Source organism: Natrix helvetica (genome assembly GCF_964273705.1).
Source record: "Natrix helvetica genome assembly, chromosome: 3".
Taxonomy (NCBI): domain Eukaryota; kingdom Metazoa; phylum Chordata; class Lepidosauria; order Squamata; family Natricidae; genus Natrix; species Natrix helvetica.
In genome coordinates, this window is record NC_138549.1 from 30,827,872 (window position 1) to 30,845,097 (window position 17,226).

The window sequence follows — 17,226 nt, forward strand, 5'->3', positions numbered from 1 at the left end:
CCTCCGCCTCTTCTTCTTCAGTCGGGGCCGTGCAGCGGTTGAGGGGAGTGGGCGGCGCTGAAGCGCAGGCGGAGAGGCGCGTGTCGGGCGGCGAAATGCTGTCCCGCCCCCTCCGCCTCCGCCTCCCTCCCCACCTTACGAGGCGCCGGTTCCCCTGGAGGGGAGCAGCAGCCGCGGACTGAAGAAGCTGGCCTCAGAGAGCCGGGCAGGGGAGGCGACCGTTGCGGGAGCATCTCCTGGTGGCTCCATTGTGGTCCGGAGAAGCAGCGACGCCAGCAACCCGCCGCCGCCGCCGCCTCTCCCGGAGCGGGTGGAAGTCAGGGAGTCAGCCCGACAGGTGCGCGAGATATGCGTGTGTTTGTTGCGGGCGTGTGCCTCCCCCGTTGGGCGGTTCCTCGGTGGCTGCTGCGTGCGGGAAAGTGCAAAGGCGCGTTGCCAGGGGCAAAATTGAAATCCCGCTTTTCTCCCGCCCTTCGCGGCTCCTTTTTGGCCCGCGGCGGCGTTTAAAAGGAAGGGGATGCGCGGAAGTTTCTTTGGCTTTGACCTTCTTGGCTCGAAACGGGATCCCGGGGTCGCTTTAACAAACCCAGTCCGTTATCAGGGTGAGAAAATATTTGCGGAGGCCGCCCTGCTTCCAAGGCCGGGCGGAGGCATGGGGGGGGGGGATCGTAAACATGGTGTGTGTGGACCGTTCGATGCAGCTGTGCGGCTAATTCAATTGTGTAGAGCTGTAGTTTTGGCCTTTGGGGGGTGGGGTGGGTGGGTGTGCGTGTGACGAAAGCTGTGTAGGTTTTGTGTGTATGGGGAGGGGGCAGTTCCATTTAAGGCTCATATCGTGAATTATGAAAAGGTGGCTCTGGACTGGAATGCGGTGCAATAACCTCATGTTTATTTATGAAAGTATGATCAATATTGTAGGAGGCCAGCTTTTCACCTGGATTATGTATTTAATAAAATCCACATGTTTGGAACAGCTTGTAAAAATTATGACCCCCCAACTCCAAAACTCAAAAGAAATGAGATTTTATTTCCAATCATAGTTAATGATTGCCCTCTGGTTGGTCCTGTTCCCAGGAGTGGAAATATTAGTAGCCCAAATACTCCTGTGGTTAAATATTAAATTATTAGAATTTTTGGTCAGATAGCAGTATAATACAAGTGTACTGTACTTCCCCACTGAAGACTTGATGCAAAAGTGAAACGAGGTGTACTTGTTAATATTCTTTACTTACCACAACTCCTAAAATTGACTTGGCAGAATCCTTGAAGTTGGTTGTGTGACTTTCCACGTGGGAGAAATGAAGCCTGAACATTATGCCATCTTCAGATTAATCTCTAGATGAATAAAGTACAGATTGGAGAGAGAAGAGAGAAGGGAGAGAGATCATTTGTGGTTTCAACATCACTTCAGTCCTCAAAAATTGAAATTGACTTTCCTTTTGTTCATTGTTTCAGACAACAGTGGGATGCGCTCACAGTTCCCTTCAGAAACAATACTTGGAAAGTTGTAGTGGAACAAGTGACTTCAACATTGCTTACAGTAAGCCTATTATATAATTTAATCAAGGTATCAAATCGGATGAAAATTGTTTTCATATGTAGGTAGGAATAAGCAGTAGTTATCTCAAGGTTCCGACAGAGAACAATCTACAGTGGAGAAATGTTGTGTGTTATGTCTAGAACTGTCAATAAAGTTAGCTTAATAACTAATTTACTGAATAACAGTGTTGGGACCTTGTAGGTCATCTAGTCCAACCCCTTGCCTCAGCAGGAGATCCTACACCATTTCTAATGGCTGTCCAGTCTCTTCTTGAAAGCTTCCAGTAATGAAGCTCCCACAACTTCTTTGGTTGGTTTCATTGGTTGATTATTCTCACTATCAAAAAATTTCTCCTTGTTTCTAGGTTGAATCTCTCCTTGATCAGTTTCCATCAATTATTCCTTGTCTGGCCTTACTGCTTGTCCCCAAAGTTACAACTGTTGCATTTCCACACACATTATCCCATTTCAAGCGCTTGACAAACAGATTGCCTTTATGACTGGTTGCAGCATGTCACAGTCATGTGACTATGATTTGCAACATTTTTGCTGTTTTGCAAAGGAAAATGGCAAAAAATGCTCATTGGATATGCTGGATTTTACAACGGTTGCCAAAGCTGTCATAAAATTGAGTCTTTGGTGACCCACTTAATGACTGTGACAACTTATGACTCAATTGGGGTCTTTGAAAGAGGACTACCTGTAGCAGAAGTAATCTTCAAAAATGTAGTCCACCAATAGTACTGGAAATTTATTTCCTATATATTCTTAGACAATAGTTTGTTCTGATAGGATTGCTATTAGATGTACTGTTTTTTTTGTTTTAATTTTGTTCAGCATAGGATTTTCCAATAAAAATGATACCATGTTGCATTAAATGATTCTATACATCTTAAACATGTAACTTTACTTTCTTGAAAATAAGTACTGGCAAAAATAACAAACAATTAAAAGTAAAATGCTACAGTTTGGCATTCATATAAATGCTAAATTGACCTAGGAATGAGATTTTCTGTCAATATTGAGAAAAATAGTAGAAACGTTATATTTTTTTTAAAAAAGAGCTATCCTTTGTTACATTTCTAATTGGAATTAATCCAGCGTGTTTAATGGAACTCATTGCCAGATAAATGTGCAAATGAGTCAGGAGTCCCACGCCTGCCTATTTAGAAAAATGTTCATTTAAATAATTGCATTAAATTCTTCTGTTAAATAGCTTTGGTAATTTGACTTACTGGAGTGGGTCCCAATTGTTGAGTTTATAGAAAATATTACATATGCTAAATTTCAAATACAAGGTAAACTTTAACTGTAGACAGTCTTACCTTATGCCAACAATAGGGACCATAAAATTCATTATTACGGTGCAGTTATAAAGTAAGACAATGGCTTCCCCATTGACTTTGCTTGTTGGAAACCAGCTGTGAAGATTGCAAATCATGTGACTGAGGAACACTGCTACTCTCATAAATGTGCAACAGTTGCCAAGCGCCTGAAATCATCACATGATTGCAATGAAGTTGCAACAATCATAAGTCAAGGACTGGCTGTAAGTTACTTTTTTCAGTGCCATTGTAACTTTGGTCATTAAACAAATGGTCTTAAAACAAGACCTATCTGTATGTTTAGACTCCCAATTTGATTATTCATAGAAATATTTTAAAGAAATGGCAAAGGAATGAAATGATAGCGCTTCCCAGTTGCATTTGTATCCATTGTTCTTTCCCCATCTGCTTGAAAAATATGCAGTCTTGATCTGATTCTCAATTCAGGTTTGCTTTCAGCTGTTCAGTTATTTAGCTCAATAGTCGCACTGAAAAATTTAAATTATTCTGCAAGGGCTTTTCAAAAATGTGAATGTTTATCAAGAGGAGCAAAATACCAGAGTATTTACCCTGTGCTTTTCTTTCTTGTATAGTGAAAGGATTGCATAAGCAGGCATTTGCAGTACATTTAAGGAGAGAAATGTTTTCTGTAATAATATTTGCTTTGTGCTGCTTTTGATTCCTCAGATTTGGAGCCTTTAAACTCATTCATAACATATATGCACGCAGATAGAACAATGAAAAGTAGTATATTTATAATTTTAAACAATACTTTAACTTCTTAAGTCACCTTGATCAAGCCCATTCAATAGCTACTTGCCTTGCTCAATACAGACCAGAATATATAACTGAATTCAGAAGAAGCCCTTGTTCCTGAGCATGTAGAGTGCTAAGAAAATACTGAGTAAATAAGTGTCGATAAGTCCCATTCAAAAAGAAAAATATTTTTAACATAGTTATTTTTAATGTAGAGGGCCAGCTTTTTAAGACAAGTATCAATCAATGCCAGCAAATATTTTCTTATCCTTAAAGTAAATAGATGTAAGTAGTAGATATATTCAGAAATGCATAGGATAGGAAAGCCTGTTAAAATTACATTTGAAGAGAAAGGAAGTTACCCATTTTCCTACAGAGACTTGTTTTTATAAAAATAAAATTAGAGAAAGACATGAGACATAATATAAAAATCCTTCCCCTTATCGTGTGTCTTGTCTGGAATCCTTCACCTTATCATATGTCTTGCTCTAGTAGTCCAAAAGCTCATTGGATGATCCAGTTTCCAACAGTATTTTAATCTATGATCTAGTGATTCTAGTGATCTATCTGATTGGCCAAATATTTTTTGGGAAATGCTTTTTAATGAACATATCATTGATAAAGACAGGATGTATTGTTTAGTTTGATAAAGCAAAATGGATGGAATTAGAGTTAACACATACAAATTGTCCTTTATTTTTGTCATAATTTGTCTCTGCCAAGAGTTTATGTGGTCTGCTTATGTCATTCTTAGCAGCATTTTGGGAGTGTTTATTATTACAGTTCTCCTGGGTTTGGGAGCAGTCTGGTTTAAGAATGCTGAGCGTGCGGGTTTTTTTCTCCTTTTTTAAAATACCACTCTATTAGTTCCTTGCCTTCACACCACGGACAAAGAAACAGAAAGAGAAATGCAACAAAACGTGAATTAAAGAAATTCTAGATCTTTTAACAGGGGTGTTTTACTTAGAAAAGTACACAGAGTAGGATCGGGAATTTGTAGCCCCATTATTCTGGAACTGAAGAGCGCAACCTCAGTTTGTAATGCTGGAAATTATAGATCAATAACTCCTGTTAAAGGAAAAGGTTCCCACCTTCTGGGGAATTCTCAAGATTAGTTATGTTTGGGCATGGCTGGATATTTGTGTATCTCCTGCCAGTTTATCAAGGAAGTTTCATCTGCTGCTTTATAATTGACACAATATGCCAAGAAGTTTCAAGAAAAGGAATTCTGCAGTTAACCAAGTATGTGTTTCACTAACAGAATGAAAAATGTCCAGCTGTTGCTCTTTTGCCTGAAAATTATATTTGGTAAAGATGATTATTATCATTATTATATACTTTATTCATTAAACATGAAACTCAGCCAACTGAACATTCAAAAATGCATCACAAATACCATTGACTGGTGCTAATGGTTGATACGGTTTGCTGCCAGCATCCTAGGTATCAACCAAGTACCTTCTTAAAATATAAGATGTTCTGAGTAGTGCAGTTTTTTGCAGTTCTGCTGGTGTTATTGCAGGAAGCTGCAGTTTGTTGATGTATCTTATAAAATTCTTGGACATGGTGCCAAATGCCCCGATAACAATGGGGTATCACTGTTACATGCTTCATCCATAGCTGTGTAGTTTCGATGGCCAGGTCGCGATATTTCATTATTTTTTCTAGTTCTAGGAGTTGTTTATTATTATTATTATTATTATTATTATTATTATTATTATTATTATTATTATTATTATTATTATATACTTTATTCATTAAACATGAAACTCAGCCAACTGAACATTCAAAAACGCATTACAAATACCAGTGACTGGTGCTAATTGTTGATACGGTTTGCTGCCAGCATCCTAGATATCAATCAAGTACCTTCTTAAAAGGTATCCTAGATATCAATCAAGTACCTTCTTAAAATATAAGATGTTCCGAGTAGCGCAGTTTTTTGCAGTTCCCCTGGTGTTATTGCAGGAAGCTGCAATTTGTTGATGTATCTTGTAAAAATTCTTGGACATGGGTGGTTGTTGTTGTTGTTGTTGTTGTTGTTGTTGTTCTTATTATTATTATTATTATTATTATTATTATTATTATTATTATTATTATTATTATTGCAACTATTTGTATGCTGCCTTCTTGTATGATTTACAAAAGATATAAATTAAAACATCTATGAAAACTGATCTACTTTGGAACAGCATCAGTTGTTGTTCCCAACTAAAACCCTTTTTGGTGGATGTCCTGTAGAAATGGTTTGTTTTTACCAGCCTCACAAAAGACGAAAGGTTGGGAGCTGACCTGACCCCCAAAGTGAGGAACAACATGCCAATGAGAATGCATCCAAAGCAGGGGTGGTATTCAGCAGGTTCTGACCAGTTCTGGAGAACCGGTAGCGAAAATTTTGAATAGTTCAGAGAACTTATAAACACCACCTCAAATTGCCCCCACCCCCATCTATTCTCTTCCTCCCGAATCCCAGCTGATCGGGAGGAAATGGGGATTTTGCAATAACCTATACCTGGAGTGAGAAGGGAATGGAGATTTTACAGTATCCTTCCCCTGCCACGCCCACGAAGCCACGCCACACCCACCAAGCCACGCCCACAGAACCGGTGGTAAAAAAAAATGAATCCCACCACTGATCCAAAGTACTCTACTGCATAGGTCACATAGAGTAGTTCCAAGAGATTGTGCCATGCCTGAGAAAGTAGAAGAAATATCAGTAACCAGCCAATAGTGACATCCTTGTAAATATTCTGGAAAAATGGTTAGGCAATTTTCAATGAGGTCCTGTCTTAAAAACATATTAATAATGGAGAGTTCCATCTCAATTTTCCACATTGTGCATTCTGACCCCTATTTTTTGCAGTAAAACTCATTAGAGCATGTATGAATCTTCCTTCCTAGACTGTTCTCTGGAATTCAGCTGGATAGATGCACCTTGAGAGGTTTGTAAGGGTGCATACCATATAGTTCAACTACCACAAAATATGGGTTTTCCCTCTTTTGATGCAACCATTAAAGTGGCCTCTGTTACAAAAGATAGAATCACATGCTCCGATGGGCTGTCATTGTGGATTAAAACAGCTTATTTTGGTTTGTTTTCCTAACTGCAGGAACTTGAGGTTAGACACATTTTCATGTCTAATTACTGGAGGCTCATCCTCTGTAAGGAAGCTGGAAATTGCAACTGTTTTTCAGCCGACAGCCAGCCTAATGAAGAAAAAGATGATACAGAACACCGCATTGTGGTATCAGACATCCTGCAGCTTGTGCAAGATAAGCAGAAGGTACCTGCAACACAGCCAGGTATGATGCACTGCTGATTGTTACATCTTGGAAACATAATAGTTGAAGTGGCGTTGTATTTAATTGTAAAACTGTGAGAGATTAAAAATGGGTGCTTGAATGACAGTAGATTTTACTAACTGGCGTTATTTGTTTTCTTTTGGAATAAAGCTAAAATAATTCATGAATTTAATTCTTAACATATAATATTCCAGGAATGAGATGTTTCTTTGCTTGTAGTTTTAAATACCAAAGGCTTGAAGCAGACTGAAAGAGTCTGGCTAATAGCCAGAGGAGCTGGCTGTGCTTCAGTGGTGGGTTCTGGATCCCCTTGCAACTGGTACAGTGCAACGGGGCTGTGTGTCCACCACATGCATGCATGCATTACACGCATGTGTACTTACTGCCTGCAATGCTCCAGCTGCTCAGTGGAGCATCACACAGGCGCTGTACGTTCCATGCACGAAAGCCCCGATTGGCTCGAATACCAGTAAGGCGGGCGGGTGGGCCCTCCGGAGCACCGTATCGGAATGTAACCTGGTGCTCCCAGCGTACTCATCGTATCCCACCACTGCTGTGCTTGTTCATATTTTACTCTTATTTACTAGTTACCACATAGCAAGAGCCCTTTTGGAAAATAAGTGATGCTATAATTCCTACCTTTATAAATTTGAGGAGCTGTTAGACAATAATGGACAATAATGGAGCAGATTTGTTGTTGTTTTTTTGTTCACTGCAATGGGATACAAGCCAGGTGTTCAGAATAAAGCAATCATATTAAAAATAATCAGTGTAAAAACTGTTTCAAACACTTCTCAGTCTTGTGAGACAGTCTCCGTCACCGCCAATTAAAAAAAGCTTGATAATTAGCTTTTGCAGGGATGGGTGGTTTGCAGATCATTTAAGCCTGCACCCCAACACCTCTAAATCATGGCCTTGAAATTGGGCGGCAGAATAATTGATTAGCGGTGTTCTCTCTTCCCCTCCTTCTCTGTTCTACTTTCCTTTAATTTAATTGAAATCTCAATTTTTTCTCTAGGAACTGGGCTAGGGAATAATGTGTCATAGGAATTTTATTAATGTGTAGCTATATTAGTCCCTAGGTAATTGCATTATTTTTGTTCTATTATACTGGAATAACATGTACACTGACCAGAGCCCTTTTTATTTATGCACCTGTTTATGCATTTTCTGCATCTCATCATTGAAATCTTTAACGATGGTTGGTCCTGTGATACTTCATTTGATATCTCTGTTCAGTTTAAGAACTTTTGATGGATGCTGCGTTCAATTTTTAAGTCAGCTATATATCCATTTAATTGTCTTGCCATGCAGCCAAACTAATTAGCATATCATAGGGTATTTATCAAGTGCTTTGCTAAAGTTAAGCACAGTCTCTTTTATTTCCATAATCTATCAAAGAATTTACCCAATTTAAAAAATGGGATTAGTCTTGCAAGATTTGTTCCTGATAAATGTTCTAATAATTATCATATTGTTTTCAGGGTGCTTGTAAATAAATGTATATATGATATAGTCAAAATATCTCTGGGCAGCAATCACAGACTGGGTAGTTTGTAGTTTTCTGGAATTTGTCTATTTTCTTTTTAATAGTAACAGAATTTGCTTTTTTCAGTAATATTTGGCTTTTGTCCTCAAGGAGTTGCAGGACAACAGGTAGTCCTTGACTTATGATCACAATTGAGTCCAAAATTTCTGTTGCTAAGCAAGATGCCCCATTTTATGACTTTGTTGTCATTTTTTAAGTGAATCACTGCAATTGTCAAGTTAGTTAACATGGTTGTTAAGTGACTCTGTCTTCCCCATTGATGTTGCTTATCAGAAGGTCACAAAAAGTGATCACATCATGGGGTGTCATAAATATATCTCAGTTAGCAAGTGTCCAAATTTTGATCATGTGACCAACCATAGGGATACTGCAACAGTCGTAAGTGTGAAAAATGGTTATAAGTCTCTTTATTCAGTGCCATTGTAACTTCAAACAGTCACTAAATAAATGGCTGTAAGATGAAGACCACCAGCATACTATTCTTTCATTTTCCTTTTATTTTGAATATATCTAAAGGAGCTCTTTTTGTTATTTTTAACATCCTTTGCTAACCTCAGCTCATTCTGACAATTTGCTTTTCTGTATAATTGTACAACAGCTGTACAATTATAGACTACCTATCTGAACTGTTCCTTTGTGACCTGGTCTTCTTCCATTTCCTGCACATGTCTCTGTTGTTTTTAAATATTTGCTAAGTTATTGAAATACTTTTTCAGTTGTGCTTTTAATATCTACTCTTTTAGGAACTCCCACCATTCTTAGTTCCTTTTCCTATCACCCTTTCCTGCTATAGAATTCTACTTATCATAACCAGTTTATTAACATTTGAACTATCTTTGAAGATGTATATTTTGACTATGCTCAGTTTTATTTGCTCTTAAATATCAGGAATTTTCTCATTAGATGATCATTTTCACCAATGTTTTGCTATTTCCACTTATTAAATTAAATCTTCCCAAGATAAACATTGTATTGTTGTCTCCATCCTCTGAAGAAATTTTCAGCAGGCAATTCAATAAGTTTCTGGAAAGAGTATATTTGGTTGAGCTAGTTAGTTTTTTGAAACCTCCGTTGATTATGATCACAGAAAAAAAACTTCCTTCTGTGGCCTTCGGGAACAGCATGAATGTGTACCTTCTTATTCCCATTCACTGGATAATAGATATTTGGGCAAATGCAAAACCCAGAGATTTTCATGCATCTTTTCCTAATGGCATACTTTCTTTTTAGTATCTTGGGATTATCTGATAAACTAATTTGTGCAGCTGATCAAACTTGTCATATTGTTTCCAGGGGGGAAACAAATATTTTGTGTAAAATACTATTATGTTCCATAGTCCTTTAGGTCTGAATCTTCTTTATTTATTCTAAGCAGAACTAGTGTTTTCAATAGTACCTTGTTAGGTGCCTTGGGTATCAAAATCTAGACTACTAAAAGCATGTGATAAGCAGTCTTGTCACAGAGTGTGGTAGCTCAGTGGTTAAAGACAATGCGCTTGTCAGCTGGATAGCTGACAGTCTGGGTTCGAGACTTGAGTGCCACACTATAGGGCAGTGATGTCGAACCTTTTCGGCACTGAGTGCTAAAATGGGAGCACTTTGTGTGCGCTTGTGAACTCATCTGGGCCGCGACCAGGAAAAGGAGCTGTCCAGCGGTTATGTGCACATCAGAAAATGTACTTCTGGTTTCTGGCATGTGGATGTGTGCCAGCCAGCAAGTCTTCCAGTTACTGCCATGTCGCCCGTGCGCATGCTCAGGCTGGAAAACGGAAGACTATCTCTTCTGGTTTCTGGCACTGCTGCACACACAAAGGTCAGCTGATAGTTGTGTGTGCATGCATTTCAGAAACCTGGAAGAGGACACATCATGGCTCTGTGTGCCAGTTTGGGCACACGTCCCATAGGTTTGCCATCACAGCTGTAGGGTGAGGTCCGATTATTTGCCCCAGCTGCTGCCCACCTAGCAGTTCAAAAGCATGCAAATGCGAGTAGATAAATAGGTATAATTTCAGTTGGAAGATAACAGTGTCCCCTGGGCCTCAGCATATAGACATGCTGGCCTCATGACCACGGAAGTGTCTTCGGACTATGCTGGCTCCCTCGGCTAAGAAACAGAAATGAGCATTCCCCCCTAAAGTCAGACATGCGTGGATAGGGAAAACCTTTACGTTTAAGCAGTCCAAGAATACATTGCTAAGGCATAAGGTAGTCCTTGAAGTTATAATGGTGCTGAAAAAAGTGACTTACAGCCGTTTTTCACACTTACAACCATTGCAGCATTCCCATAGTCATGTGATCAAAACTTAGGTGCTTGGCAACTGGGATGTATTTATGACAGTTGCACTATCCTGGGATCCTGTGTTCACCATTTGCAACCATTCCAACCATCTTCTGACAAAGTCAACGAGGGAAGCCAGATTTGCTTAAAGACCACATGATTCTGTAGTGATTTGTTTAACAACTGTGACAAAAAAGTTGTAAAATGGGGCAAAACTTGACAACTGCCTTGCTTCAACAACATGAATTTTGGGCTCAATTGTGGTTGTAGGTCACGGACTACCTTATTCATGAATTGATTGAAGAAGCTAAGTTAACATCACCTAAACTAGGGACAAAGTGGCTAATTGTAAAACAACCTTGCTAGCTATAATTAAATTAAACATCCTTTGCACAATCAAGAATGCCTGCTGGTTAAAGCGAACATAAATTGACACCAGCTACTTGAAAGATAACTTTAAAAAAAGAACAATAGAATTCAGGATACAAAATCCATCAATGAATTTACATAATTAAAATCTGCTTGGAATTACAGGATAATTGGATAGCGTAATTGCACCAGGCCAGCAGACTCTATCCCAACATACAAAGCCACATAAATTAAATGAAGCAACTCTGATCATGAATGAGCTCACACATTATACTAAGCTCTAGTTTTGGGGATAGGGGTTAACTTCATGCCATGTTTTCTTTGTGTGCCATAATTTCTGCCTTAGTGCTGTGTTTGAAGCAGGCCAACCTTTCATGTGCAACAAAGCATAGTATGTATATACATTATGGTACAGGATGCTATCTGAACTTAGCCATTTAACACTAGAATTCTTCCACAGCCATCTTAATTTCCACACTGAAGTATACATGTTGCCTGTACTGCCCTTGTTCTATAGGGAATTTCCACACATGAAATATGATCTTAAATATGAGATTCAATTTGTATCCCTGCTGATTATTGATTTGTTAATATAAACAGTATAAAATTGCATATATAGGATTGTACTTATTATTATTATTCAAATATAACACTGTTAAATTCTAATTGCATATAATTTAAATAATTAAATAATGGTAGGGAAAATGTAGCATAGTATACATACGTATCACTTAGTTAAAAATGCACATCACATTTTCACACAGCAGTTAATGTTATTATGCAACTTTTGAAGCTATGTTTATATATATATAAGAGTGCATGCACAGAATTGAAAATGATCAGCTAAATCCAATACATTATATCAAACTGGATATTTTTTCCTTTATGGAAAACTAGAATTTTCCCTGACTTTGCATTCCCTGACTGCATTATTTTAACATATGCCCCGTTATTAGCGGATGAAGTCAACCCAGTCTGGATGCTACTTCCCCCACTATGGAGAATTAATTTGGAACACTATGAAACAAAAATAGTTACATTGTCTTTTATGTAAAAAACTATAGATCAATGCAGTAGTCTGCTTTAATAGCATGACATCAAGTGCACATTGGAGAATGAAAAAAAAATCATCATTTCTGTTCTAAAAATCACATAGCTAGAAGGAACTTGGAGGTCATTTAATACACAATCAGTATTTGCCAACTGTGATATAAAATGTCAGAAAACTATCTAGCAGATGGCTATACACTTTTTAGTCTTTGCTTAACTATTTTCATGAAAGATAGTCATATCTTGCCTGCTCTTATATCATATGAATCTTATTCTTAGGATGTTTCTATTTCCCTTTATGTAACATCTAATTTCCTATAGTTTTACCAATTTGGCCCTTGTTCTATTCTATAAAACAGGAGTGTCAAACTCAAGGCCTGTGGGCCAGATCTGTCCCATGGGGTGCTTAGATCTGACCTGTGGGCCCATCCTGGAAACAGTGAAGGACCAGCTTGCGGTGCCTCTGTCAGAAAAAAGGGTGGGTCACACACAGCCTCTCTGAGCTCCATTTTCGCTGGCAGAGGGCTGCAGAAGGCCGTTGCGGCCCACAACGGAGCCTCAATGAGTGATATCGAGCTGGCCACATCCATCCTGGCCACACCAGCCCCCTGATCTAAAACACAACCCTGATGCGGCCCTCAACGAAATCGAGTTTGACACCCTTGCTATAGAACATTCTACAGTATTTTCCTTTGCTAATCTTTCTGGTCAATACAGGTAGTCCTCAAAGTACTACCATAATTGAGCTCAAAAAACATCTATTGCTAAGTGAGATATTTGTTGAGTGAGTTGTGTCCCATTTTATGACCTTAACTGCCACAGTTGTTAAGCTGCATTTGCAACCATCATAAATATGAGTCAGTTGCCAAGCATCTGAATTTTGATCATATTACCATGGGGAAGCTGTAATGTTTGTAAGTGTGAAAAACAGTCATGTCGCTTTTTTCAGAGATGATGTAATTTACAACAGTCACTAAATGTTGTAAGTCGAGAACTACTTGTAATACCCTGTTTCCCCGAAAATAAGTCCTCCCCGGATAATAATCCCAATTGGGCTTTTGAGCACATGTGCTAAAATAAGCCCTCCCCCCAAAATATTACAACACAGCAGCAGCCATGAGGTGAACACGCTCAGCAGCCATGAGGTGTACCTCAAAAATAATAAGGCCTCCCTGAAAATAAGACTAAGAGCTTATTTCAGGGAAAAGATGGTAATGTGAAATTTGGGAGGTAGAAAGTCTGCAAGTGACAAAATCCACTAAGTCAGGGGTCGGCAAACCTAAACACTCAAAGAGCCATTTGGGCCCGTTTCCCACAGAAAAGAAAATACCAGGAGCCACGAAGGTCCTAACCGGAAGCCCCCTGTTCAATTCTGGAGCTGACTGGAAGTTCAGTTCCCCCACCATAGAGTCTCCTCCTAGCACGATGTACTTTTTTCTCTACCTGTCCTAACTGAAAGCCCTATCAATTGTGGAGACAACTGGAAAACCCTCCCCTTGCCTTAGAGTCTTCTCCTGACACACTGTTCTTCCCCCCCTCCCCCAAAAAAAGCTGCTCTCAAAATTGTGGTGCCGATCAGTGATGGAGCTGCAGCAGAGGGAGAAAAGAGCCACATGCGGCTCCAAAGCTACAGTTTGCTGACCCCTGCACTAAGTCATCAGGACATTACCACCTTTGACTCTTGATGGGTTTGTGCCCCATAGGCTTGTAATTTTGGGGGAAGGGAGTTCTTTGAATTACAGATTTAGCTCACTGCCTGAATATTTTATTCTTTCTTCAGAATTTCTGTCCCATCTACTTGGACACCTAGGGAGAGTCTGTGAGGGTATCCACTTACCAGATTAACCTAGCATGAAACCACTTAAATTCATAGTTTTTAGTTTTATGTTATAACAGTGATTTAATTTTTAATTAGAATACTTTTAACAGTTTTGTAAGCTAACTGGAATCCGTACTTAATTTCAGACAGCTAAATAAATATACAGATAAAACAGGTGAATGAATTGACGTATTGTTTGAACATGCTTTAATTCTTACTCTGAAAAAAGATGAAAAATTAATTAGAAAAATGATATGTTTATAGTGTGGTATATAGTATATCAGTAAGAAATTGAGCAAAGTAATTTATGAAATCATTTGTTTCCTCTTGTTTCTGTGGATTTTTCCATTACAGCCTAACAAAGTGATTTTTTTCAGTGTGAAAATTATGTCTATAGAAGAATGACTTTAAAAAACAACTTCTTTCTTGTAGGATCTTATCTGGATTTGGAAAACTATGAAGCAACAGAGTGTTATGCACACAGATGCCCATATTTTCTCTCTTTGTTTAATCTCACATGCCTTGTATGTATTATCTCATCCTTGTTCTCCTTCAGTATTAACATTCAGATTTTGTGCTTCTTAGGCACAGATTGCTGTTCTGACTAAATTACTATGAATGGTATACACAGCATAGTCAGTGACTTGAGACTAAACAGAGGAAAGGCCATTCAGTAAAACAGCACATCCTTTATATGTAATATATCCCAGATTCCATCACTGTTTTGATATTATTCAGTTATATTTGGGAAAGCACAGCTGCCTCTGACCAAAGTACTCCAAAAGAATGAGGATACAATGGATCAGTGATCTGACTTGTGAAAAGTACCTTCAAAGCTTAAGCATTCTAGATGTTTTAGGAAAAGACCTTTGGGGAAAAAAGGCAAATGCAGTGTTCTACTGCTAATATTTCAAATTACATTCAAATGATAATAGCACAAAATTGGCTCTTTCGATTACAGTAAACATCCTGGATATGTGTAGATATGTATAGACTGAGATACTCAGTTTGGAATCTCAGTAAATGTAGCTCTTAAATGATATTGTTTGTTTGTTTGTTTGTCAAACATGTACAAGATAACAAGTGAACATAAACATGAACAAAGGAAGTAAATACAGATAAATGGGGACAGTAAGACAAGAGACAGTAGGCACGCTGGTGCAAGTAGACAGTTTGAGCTTGAAGCTCTTGAGGGTTTGAGGCTGTAACAACGGAGTCGGGTAGAGCATTCTGGGCATTGACCACTCTGTTGCTGAAGTTGTATTTTCTGCAATCGAGTTTGAAGCGGTTTACCTTGAGCTTGTATCGATTGTTCACTCGTGTATTATTGTGGTTGAAGCTGAAGTAGTCGTTGACAGGCAAGACATTGTAGCAGACATTTTGGGTAATATGTTTAGATCGAACCGCAGGAGGCACGGTTCCAGATTGTACAAGCCCAAAATAAGGGATTCTATTGTGAGTAGAGGAGTGGAGTACTCTTCTTGTGAAATACCTCTGAACCTACTTAATCGTGTTAATTATGGGAAAGATTTCTGGTGAAACTATGTTTTTACATTTAGAAAATAAATACTGTGTTTTCCCGAAAATAAGACCTAACCAGAAAATAAGTCCTAGCCTGATTTTAGTGTGTTCTTAATATAAGCCCTATCCATAAACTTGGGAACAGTTGAACAGTTCAACAGTTGAAGTCCACAAGTCTTAAAGTTCCCAAGTTTGGACACCCCTGTCCTAGAGCAAGATTTAAGTTATCGGATTTCGTGGCCAAATATGTGCGCTTCTCCCACTTGCCATATTATGAGTTGATGTGTATATGCAGCACTCCAGCCATGCCTATGTTTTGTTCAACTGTCAACTATATGTCCCTTTAGGCTTAGAAACTTAACATTCACATTTGAGAGAACCTCCCACTGGGGTCTAAATTGCAGATTGGCTTTTTTTTCCTAGGCTGTAATCTATGCATTATGAGCAGAATGCTTATGTTTATACTGTAGTATAGAGATGGTGATAAGTTGTTGAAGGAGCAAAATGACTTAGTGGTTAAAGCTGCTCATCTTGTCATCTGGAACAAACGCCTTTGTTACAAGTACGATCTGGTGAGGGTAGGGAGGGAGGAAGAAGATAATTAGAAAAAAAAGATAATTAGAATAATGTAGTTGCTAAGACTGAATTGTCAACATGAAGTCAGGGTGGAAATCTCATAATAAATTACTGTTTCAGTTTCATAGTGTATTTTTAATGCAAGCATAATAATGATCTCCTATCTTATACTAATGTTGTAAATATTACAGCTGGAGCACCTAAAAGCCTATGATTAAATATAGCATTTTTCTAATAGCCATTTATAGTGGATTGTACTCATAACAAAAAGCACTTGTTTAAACACTTCTGATTATGGTCTAATGCTTATTTGGTTCCATAAGTGAGGGTTGTGGATTTTTTGACATTGGGTTTCCATAGTTTTAGATTTTATCTGCATTGTTCATATTTTGTTTCGCCAACGTCCAATGACGGATATGGCACAAGAAGAAAAAGTAACAAAATAGTCTGAGAGTTAACTGTATTTAGCCACAATGACCACTAGATGCTGCTATTGAGTCAGCATAATAGGCTTGGTGACTACAAGGAAAAGAGAGGGAAGGGAAGGGAAGGGGAAAGGAGACTTCACTATACAATATAAGAAGGTGTTTCTCATCCTTGGTAACTTTCAGTTGCCTGGATTTCAGTTCCCAGAATTCAGCCATGCTGAAGTCCACATGACCTGAATAGAACAGAACAGAATAGAATTCTTTATTGGCCAAGCGTGATACATAAAAAGACAAGATACATTCATCAAGAATCATAAGGTACAGCACTTAATGACAAAAATACAAACAAATAGAAGGAGCACCCATGGGATCACCCCTCTCACCTGTCATTGCTAACCTCTTCATGGAACACTTTGAAACCCAAGCTCTAGAAAAATCCGATCACAAACCCAAACTCTGGCTCAGATATGTAGACGACACCTTCATAATCTGGCCACACGGGAAAGATAAACTGGACAACTTCCTCACACACCTGAAGAGGTTAGCAATGACAGGTGAGAGGGGTGATCCCATGGGTGCTCCTTCTATTTGTTTGTATTTTTGTCCATTATAGATGAAGTATGTGTTGGATAGGCAGTGGTTGGTCAGATCTAGGATATGTTTCATAATCTGGCCACACGGGAAAGATAAACTGGACAACTTCCTCACACACC

General features: G+C 38.6%; 1 protein-coding gene across 4 annotated transcripts in view; it reads left to right on the top strand.

Moving 5' to 3' along the window:
* Positions 1 to 28: 28 nt before the first annotated feature.
* MCF2L (MCF.2 cell line derived transforming sequence like) overlaps positions 29 to 17,226 on the top strand; it is a 118,938-nt gene continuing 101,740 nt past the window's right edge. For 3 of the 4 annotated variants that reach the window (XM_081946423.1, XM_081946422.1, XM_081946425.1), the window contains exons 1-3: positions 30 to 337; positions 1,456 to 1,540; positions 6,731 to 6,923. In XM_081946423.1, coding sequence (XP_081802549.1) covers positions 6,755 to 6,923 — 169 coding nt within the window. In that variant the 5' untranslated portion in view covers positions 30 to 337; positions 1,456 to 1,540; positions 6,731 to 6,754. Of the gene's footprint in view, positions 338 to 1,455; positions 1,541 to 6,730; positions 6,924 to 17,226 lie in introns of all 4 variants that reach the window. The other variant, XM_081946424.1, reaches the window with a different exon arrangement.